Source organism: Poecilia reticulata, linkage group LG2, assembly GCF_000633615.1.
Source record: "Poecilia reticulata strain Guanapo linkage group LG2, Guppy_female_1.0+MT, whole genome shotgun sequence".
NCBI classification, from domain to species: Eukaryota; Metazoa; Chordata; class Actinopteri; order Cyprinodontiformes; family Poeciliidae; genus Poecilia; species Poecilia reticulata.
In genome coordinates this window covers 33,545,439-33,554,680 of record NC_024332.1, presented here as the reverse complement: position 1 = coordinate 33,554,680, position 9,242 = coordinate 33,545,439, and the positions used below count along the sequence as shown (strand labels likewise).

Below are 9,242 nucleotides of genomic sequence, written 5' to 3'. Positions count from 1 at the left end.
CAAGGAGAACCTCTGTGTTCCTCCAGAGCACCGGGTTTGATGACTGCCAGTGTCCGTTGTTGAGGAAAGAAAAAGTTCAGCTCTCTTTCCGCCTCTTCAGGATTTGCGCTGCCATGAAGCTGGTTGATGGGCTCATTTTCTACAGCAAATTTGGCCCTCAGACTATATAGGRGGAGACAGAGGATTATATTGTATGTACTGCACAGTAAATAATCTTATTGAGATTGACAAACACAAAGTAGTCCAACTGGGAGGAAAGACATACATGGTTTTCCTAGTTTTTTGTCAGACTGGATGCAGAGCAGTGGTGTCCAAACATTTTGCCTCAGGGGCCAAAACTGGCCAATTTTAACTCCTAGCAGTTCATAAAGTAAAACATGCAAAAATCTGTTGAAATTTTTTTTTCTTCATTTTTGTTTTTTGTTTTACCTGCATAAAATAAAATAAAAACTTTTGTGAAATCTGTAGATCTAAAACAGGCTTCAGACTGTCTCCTTATTAATAAAAGAAAAGCAGACCATTTCCAAATTGTTTCGGTCATCTTTTTTTTTTGTTTTGTTTTCCAAATTCTTTACCATTTTTGATTAGGGGTCAGGGGCCAAACAGAATCAATTCAAGGCCCACAAATGGCCCCCTGGCCACACATTGGGCACCTCTGATTTAGAAAATCTATGAAAGTCAAACGAGTCTTGCCGCAAATTATTCCTTAATTGGATATAAGTTTCGACTTTGTGATAAATGTATCTTCATCTGTGTTGATTTGACTTTGACTAGGCCATTCTAACACCCGAATATGCCTGGAACTAAACCATCAGGCCAAATTCTGCCTCTCAAGCCTTTTGCATTTTTTTTTTCCAAGATTTCCATTTATTTAGCTCCATTTATCTTCCCATAAACTCTGATCACTTTCTCTGTCCTTGATGAAGAAAGAAACATCCCCATAGCATGATGCTGCCTTCACCGTGTTTAACTTACATTTTTWCTAAATATGTGACTTTTTAGGGCATTTGGCTCAACATAATCTTACTTAGGTGTATCTGATTTAATAGAGCTGAATGCAAATGTATAGTTTATGTTTCTGTAATGTGAGAAAATGTTAAAGATGCATGAATACTATTGCAAGTCAATGCAAGATTGACCAGCAAGTTAAGTTAGGTTTCCTCCGCGCAGAAGAACAAACACTTGATGGTTTCTAGAATTTTCCGGAGGAAATTGGGTAATTCAAATGTAATTTCAGCAGTCAGATCTTTCTGGTGAGCAAATTTGAGTCATTTTCTGTGTTTCTGTTCACATCTGACCATCCTGCCATTTTGCCGTCTGGTAATTTTCACATTTTAATAAAACATCCTTAGAAAAGCCACAGAAGCCTTCRCAGGCAAGAAAAGACACAATAATAATACAAAAAAAWATATTTTGCGGTGTAATAGCGCTGCCGRTGGAAATRAAGTTATTATGCATCTGATTTCTTTTTTTCTAGTGCGATTTTAGAGCAGTGGATACAGGATGCCAGTCTTTCATCTTGTTATCAAAACCTGAAAATTGTGAAACAGGAAKSTGAAAAGAGGAGCTTTATTTAACAAGCTGTCACACMGATTCACCTTCAAACGTCCACCGCATTTCTGCAGGAAATTACACCGCAGTGACCCTTTGCTCTCTTCTTAGCAGCTGAATGAGGAGAGGCACGCGTGACTCACCACTCAGGATCCTCTTCTTTGGCTTTGTGAAGGTCAGGAGGGCCGAGGATGTTCTTCCAGTGATGGACAGCTCCTTTCCTGGCCAGAGCTAACGCCAGCACAGGCCCACTGTGGTCACAGAGATGGAGAATTAATGTCTGCATTGTGTGACATTTAGATTCACAGCAGCACAGGTCAAATTTACCTTGTCATGTTTCGCATAAGTGCAGGAAAGTAGTCTTCATCCACATGCTGGAAGTAAAACTGTTTGACCTGCTCTTCGGTCAACATCACCTCTTTTTGGAGGGCGACTGTGAAACCCGACTTGTGAATCTGGGCCAAAATCTCATCTGCAAAATAACAGGTGATAGTGACTCAAACCCTCTGCAGTGATAATTAATCACAGCCCTATACTATTAAGAAGAACAGTGATTTTGCATGTGCATGTGTTTGCGCTTGCGCTCCCACTCAGGAGCATTTGTGCTTGTGCCTTTGGCTTGAGCCCCACCTCTGTTCTCCCTGGCAACGTCGGGCCGGATGAGAGCCAGCGTCCTCTCCACACGCTCTTCCTCCCCATCCTGCTCTGCGTCGGAGGCCGTCCTAAAGTTGGGGAAGAAGAAGGCGAGCGCCATGCTGGCCTGGTCGCTGTCCGCACTGCCATGCACTGCGTTGAACAGCGTCTCTGTGCCGTATTGTGCCCGCAAGCTGCAGGAAGTCGGGTGGGGGAGGAGGAAGAGAGGACCAGATGGATGCTCGGCTGGTGCTCAACCAAAGAGAAGCATAACGTTTGGGTGTGTCTGATCAAGCAGGCGAGAATGTGCTGTTCACTCCCTACTCCAGACCCAGAACTGGGATCCTTTCCAGYTATGCTGATCAACAGTGCAGAAATAAATGCATGCATGATATTTTTCACCAAACTGAAGATTTAGTTGCTTTCGTCCTCTGTTCCTTTTTCTTCAAATGTGCAACATTCGGAATTTCTTTCTCACTAACCTTTCGGGCTTTTCTCTCCTGGCCTCCTCTATGTCTGCTGGGCCAATGAACTCACGCCATGCTGGTATGATATTGGCTGTGCCCTCTATCTGAGAAAGCACCAGAATATGGGAGGGACCACTGGACATGAACTGCACCAAGTCCTCAAAGCAAGCCTGAAAGAMAGCAGAATAAACAAGAAGAGACTCGTTAAGGAGTCTTGCAAAACTATTTATTCCCCTTGGATCTTGTCACATTTTGTCAGTTTACAACTCAAAATAATAATGTATTTTACTGAAATCCAGAGGTTTGTGGAAACTCTGGAGGAGCTGAAGAGATCCACAGTGGGGAGAATCTATGGACAGGAGCTATTCATTGTCCACTCCACAAATCTGACCGCTATGTAGTTCACCACAGATTATGAAAGGGAAATAGAAAACATTTTGAAGAAAAACTTCTGGCAACCAAAACACAACACTACATCCTAGTACTGAGGCACAGTGGCAGCAGCATTATGCTGCAGGCAGGGATTGCTTTTTCTGCAGCAGGGGAAGAAAAGCTGTCAGAGTTGATGGCTGGGGTACAACCCAGAGCAGTTCTGGAGGAAAACAAGCTAGAGACTGAAAAACATTTTAGATTGGTAGGATTGAGGTTCACCTTTCAGCATGGCAAAGAACCTATATCTATGGAATAAAAGCTACACTGGAATGGTTTAGATCAAAGCATACATRTGTGTTAGAATGGCCTAGTTAAAGGGCAGACCTAYTGAGAATCTGTTGCAAGGCTTGAATATTAATTTGCAGATGCTTTCCACCCAGTCTCACTTAACTTCACTTATTTTGCAARGAACAATCTTTTAGTCTCTAGATGTGAAGAGCCAGAGGAGATACGTATATGCCAGACGRCTTGCAGCTGCAACTGCAGGGAAAACAAAAGATGGTTCAAGAAAGTATTGACTCAGTAGAGGCTGCCATAGTTCTACCTTTTTTATGTGTAAAACCTTCAGAAACTATTTTTAAAATTTTCTTCACAACTCTGTGCCTCTTTGTGTTAGTATATTACATAAAATCAAAACTAAGGTTTATGAATGTATCAAAACAAAATGTGAGAGAAGAGTATGAAAGTGTTTTCAAGTCATTGTATGGACACTCCCAGCTTTTCATTTGATGGAAAAACTCATGCTGATTTTAATTTGTTGAAGAATTTCTCCTTTACCTGCTTACATATATACTGCTCGGATGAATCTCAGTTTGGTCTTGTAACAAACAGCACAACAAGCAATCGAAAAATTCCTTCTCAGCAGCTCTATTTTAAGCCCTGAGAGGGAACACAGATGGGTGTCAAATGTATTTTTATTTTTTCACGCTCAYATTCGTATGTTGATTTAGAATATCGATTCCTCCCACCGCACAAACCTTCACTGCACCATCATCAGTTTTTCTCAGCTTAACATGATTTTTCCTATGAGTAATGCTGTATGTGCTTTCCTCGCCATATGCTGCGCTATCCTCGTAATTTGTGCCATTACACCGTACCTCCGCTGCTTTATGCTGGTAAAAATCTCGAGCCTCCGTTTCAGTCAGAGWGCGCTCCTCGTGTGCAAGAATCTCAAACCCGGCGTCTTGAATCTATCCAGAAGGAGAAGCATCAACAGAATGGATGAATGCCAGCAGRAGGGCTGGAGAAAATCTTGTCTTCTTGGAGTGTGAACATGGTTAATCTCTCTGTACCTTCATAATGATCTCATTTGCCTTGCCATGAGCAACTGCGTCAGGCTTAATGATGGCAACTGTGTAGGATTTAYTGGCAGGAACTACGCGGAAACAGAGAAGAGTTTGAATGGCGGACATTATTGCTGTTAAAATGCAAAACTGTACAAAGTAAAAAAAAAATGTCACCAGGGGACTGGAAGCTACAGAGATGAACTGTACAAAACATTGCTTTCACAAAATACCAATTATACTTTCTTCATTTTGTGGCTGCTGAAGCTCGTCCTCCTCTCTCTTCTCTTCATCCAACAGACCAAAATCTTTCACCTGAGACAGAAACATAACTTTTAAATATGTTTATGTGAATCACAAAAGCATTGCTCATCCGATTCTGAAGTTGCTCATAAATCACAACAAAAAACACTCATTTTGAAACAGCAGGGATGGAAAAAAAAGCATGATTTATAGTTTTTTGTTTTTTTTTAAACCCTCTAAAGTAAGATTATCTTCAAGCAACAGGGCAAGTGCATATCATTGTGCCACTGCTCACCACTTTGCGACCACTGCCTTGCTCCATGACCAGCTTTTCCTTGGCTAGCTCCTYCACAATCATCCTCTGGAGCATCGGAGCGTTGGCCCCTCGCAGCACAGCCACCAACTCCCCACCCTGTTCATGCAGCACAAACCCAGCCAGTCAGCACATTTAGTTCAAATATAAAACCTCTGTTTGCTTCAGCCTGCAGACTTAAGTAAATAAGTACAACTATGTTGAGTTAAATCAGGACACAAAATAATTAGTGATTCTGATCTGGGAAAAAAGAAAATATAAACTGGAACAGTTGGTGAGCCAATTTGTAGAATTTAAAAATAGAAAAAACACTGTGAAATGGAGTACAAATGGAATTGAATATACCATTTATGTGGAATTTTTAGAAAATAAATCATAAAAATCTATAAATATTAAAACAAGTGTAAGCATGCAAACAGAAGTCGTAGGAACACACACTGACTCCAAAGAAAAGGAAGGTGGGTTCGCATTTTCCTCGATACTTCTCCAGGGCATCGATACTGTCAGCTTCAGCCTGTCACACAAACACAAACACATGAAACRAAGCTCCTCTGCTAGTGTCGCCTTCAAGTTTGAAAGATATACATTTTGAATCTAAAACACAGCTCACAGTGGCAAAATGCAGCAGGTCATCACTGAGTTCGTTCTTTATCTTTCGGAGGAGACTAACCACTGCTCGACAGGGGCCGCACCACTGCTGGTAAACATCCACAACTACAAGGAGGACAGTGACAGTACATGGACAAACTTTCTGATACCAAAAGGATACAACTAGATTCATTTATTATCACAGTAGGATAATAATTTAAAATTCTCAGAAAATCTGTAGTTTTGTTAAAATAAACAATAATTTCTTAACATGGGAGCCTTTGCCTCACATTMAAACGTCATTTTCCCCAAAAATGTCCACGTGAATCAATGACACTGTAATTCATGATTAATTTATTTAAATGAAAACTTTCTACACGTCTTTACCAGGGCTGTCAACTCACTTTGTTCTTCTCTGTATTTGAGACAAAAAACTTAAAAGATTAGTGATGGTGCATCGATTCCGTCTGCAATTATTCCCAAGAACACAAGGGGGCAGCATAATACAATGCATAACTGGGCATCTCTGTCAGCCAAGGTGGAACGAGTGAACAAACAAACTGGTGTAAAATGGGAAACGTACCTCGTTAAAATTGTACATTAAAGATTTTTAAACAACTTTAAAAAGTAGAGATACAGACTGTGCTTAATTATAGTAATTTGAGTAAATGTAATTAGTTACTTTCCGCCTCCAATGATCTGCTATAGATTTAAACAAAACTGCTGTTTAACTCAGTGTTATGTTTACAGACACAAAAAGGAGGGACAAACAACCAAAAGCAACCTTTTAAAGCTTACCTGTCAAACCTTTGATAGTAAGCATTTCCTCCCATTGTTCTTGGTTCAGAACTGATGCCTGAAGAACAAAATTACAAATTAAAGACTAATGAAGGTAGAGACACTAACATAAACTATTTGGTSTCTATCCAACCTGCAGGCTTGCCTCTTTCTTCTTCCCTGCCATTTGTAGATGAAACTGTATTTACAGGAAACGATATAAAAACATATAAAACTAATGGCAAAGCAAAACATAAAACTCACTGAATTAGTTATTTTTGCTTAGCTTAAAGCATTCAGTTCTTTTTCTTGTTCTGTGGACGACGCAAGCGATTGTTTGACGACTGGTTGCTAAGCAACAGTTTTATTCGACCGTGAGCAAGTTTATTAGTTTAAGTTTTAGCCATTATTAATGTCATGCCATTATAAATGTTATTGATTTAAAAATGAAACGGTTTCAGTCAACAGTGCAATTTCGCAACTGTGTTTGTTGCTCTCTATTTAATTTAACTTGTACTTGCACACATCTCCATATCCGCCAGGGGTCATTGTTCTCCATCTCTCTCAATTTAGAAGAGACCCTTTATTTGCTGTTTATTTCTGAAGATCATCGTTATCATGGTTTACAGCGAACCTCCCGCTTGATTTTACAGCTTGAAGTCTTTTGGGGTATGTCTCTTCCACTGTTGTACATGTATGACTGAAAATGTTTTCCATGTAAATAGCAGGTGCAATAGAAAGGATAAAATGCGGCCATGGTGATGTTTTGCTCATGCCAAACTTTTCAGATTTTATTTATAAAATTCATCCATCCATCCATTTTCTTTCACCCTTGTCCCTCAGTGGGGTCGGGAGGGTTGCTGGTGCCTATCTCCAGCTAGCGTGCCGGGCGAGGGGCGGGGTACACCCTAATAATCAGTTGAAAATTGTTTCGAATTGACTATTGGGGGGAAAAGAAAGGGAATCAGGTGATACACATGAATACTTTTTTCAGTTCACCTTCTTAACCTACACAAACTATGCATATATCAGTTTAARTAAAGCTGCAGGTATTCATATTGTTGTCAAGTTATTCCATGGAATCACGCCTTTCCTGAAACAGGGGTAGGCTCCTTTAGTTCACTTTGGTTCACACATACCCATTTCCAATGAAAAAAAGGCAACATAGAGTGCAGAGTTGACATTGAACTCAAACCCGAGGTGTAGATGAAAGAGAGTGTAGCTGTGAATAGAAATAAAATAATACTTGCAAAACTGCCATGCCTTGTGTAGCAAAGTCTTCCAACCCTTGAGGTCTTTTTATACCTTCTTCTTCTGGTACGTATTAGTTACGGAATGTGGTGAGAGGTCTATATGTCGAGTTTTATTTTACTTAGAAATTCAAAATATCTTTGTGGTTAGTTGGTTTCCAGACTTTTTCAGCTTTTCTGAACAAAACTGTTTTCAGGTTGAAATAATTGTTGAATCAAAAATGAAATACAATGACACTAGTTTACCTGAAAAAAAAAATCTAATTGGTTTTCTTGCAACTTGTTTGAATTCCAGACTGGCTTCTTTCTGTATGCAGTTTGTGTGTTCTCCCTGTTCATGCACTGCTTCTCCCCAGGTATTCTGGCTTTCTMMTACAGTCCAAAAACTTCATTCTTGGGTGAACTGCTCTCTCTAAATTGTCCTCAACTTTAAGTGTGGGTGTGTACGGTTGTTTGTCCTGTGGGTCTCTGTTTTGCCCTGTGATGGACTGGCAGCTTGATTGTGGTGAGATTTGAAGTCTTCACTCTGACTACTTCAAATACAATAATGTTGTTAGATACTATATAGATACTATACAATAACTAATGTCTGTATAGCTCTAAAATTTCTGTCCACCTTTAATTTTTAGTCGCCAGGACCGTCTCAGTCCGATATCATCTGAAACCGTCCCTCATTTGGACAGCGACACTGGTGTTTTCAGCAGTTTCTTGTGCTCAACTCCCTGTAGTCTTGGTGGTTATTGTATTGTTCCTCAACTTTAAAACTCTCACCCAACCTAACAATTCRCTTTCATCTAAAGGTGAAAGTTTGGGTCAGATTGTTGAAACCTTGACACAGTTGGATGTTCCTGCAAGGTAATCTTCCTTATCCTTTGTGGATAATGGCTCTCACTGTGGGTTTGTGAGACCCAAAGCGCTTTCTAAAACTTTCCAGACCGATGGGTGTCACTGACCTTGTTTCTTAACTGTTCTTGAATTTTTTTATTTTGGAGCATGATGTTTTGGCTTTGTGAGATTCGGACTGCTTTCACATACTGTAACAGTCACTGTTCATTGCACACTTCATCATAGTGTATATGTTGCTCAATGGGAAAAAATATTCTATGTTGTATATGTGCCAAGATGATTCRGAACAACAAGATGATTCTGAACAACATGCAAAATGCTGCATGCAAACTTTAAAAATATTCACGGTGAGTGCAGACGCGTAATTACACCAGAGTGCCTCAAATCAAAGAAAAAAATCAAAACAAAGGAGAAGCTATTGGTCTGAAGCTTTTGTATACAAGATATAAGACTCATTGTGATCTAAAAAAGTTTAGAAAGTATACATTAAGCAACTTKGAGGTAAAAGTTAAAGGATAAAAAAATTACAGAACTGACATTACAGCTTTTAGTAAACTGATTATGAGACAGATTTTATAATCTCTGGTGTCAGTGAGTACCAAGAAAAAGTGAATGACAAAAGTCTTGTCAATAACAGATGCTCTAATTCAACATATCTGCTCTGTTGGAGTGGTTTGTTGAGGCTACTTCATGCAGTCATGTAGCTTCTATTTTGATTATTTCGTGATTCTACAGTTCTGGGATTAATTAGTCCAGTGTGTGGATTCTGAACTTGAACTATGCTTCAAAAAAAAAAAAAAAAAAGTGGTTAACCACAGTTAATTAAAGGTTTACCAAGGCTGGGGAGAGATATAACTTT

General features: G+C 39.6%; 1 protein-coding gene across 1 annotated transcript in view; it reads right to left on the bottom strand.

Annotated features, from left to right (window-relative positions):
* Positions 1-6,581, bottom strand: part of nme9 (NME/NM23 family member 9) — a 9,341-nt gene extending 2,760 nt beyond the window's left edge. The window contains 14 exon segments of the mRNA XM_017309276.1: positions 11-162; positions 1,695-1,802; positions 1,879-2,023; positions 2,182-2,400; positions 2,403-2,542; positions 2,667-2,821; positions 4,181-4,273; positions 4,376-4,458; positions 4,600-4,681; positions 4,905-5,021; positions 5,365-5,436; positions 5,533-5,636; positions 6,309-6,366; positions 6,442-6,581. Of these exon segments, the coding sequence (XP_017164765.1) occupies positions 11-162; positions 1,695-1,802; positions 1,879-2,023; positions 2,182-2,400; positions 2,403-2,542; positions 2,667-2,821; positions 4,181-4,273; positions 4,376-4,458; positions 4,600-4,681; positions 4,905-5,021; positions 5,365-5,436; positions 5,533-5,636; positions 6,309-6,366; positions 6,442-6,474 (1,561 nt within the window). The 5' untranslated portion in view covers positions 6,475-6,581.
* Positions 6,582-9,242: the final 2,661 nt, after the last annotated feature.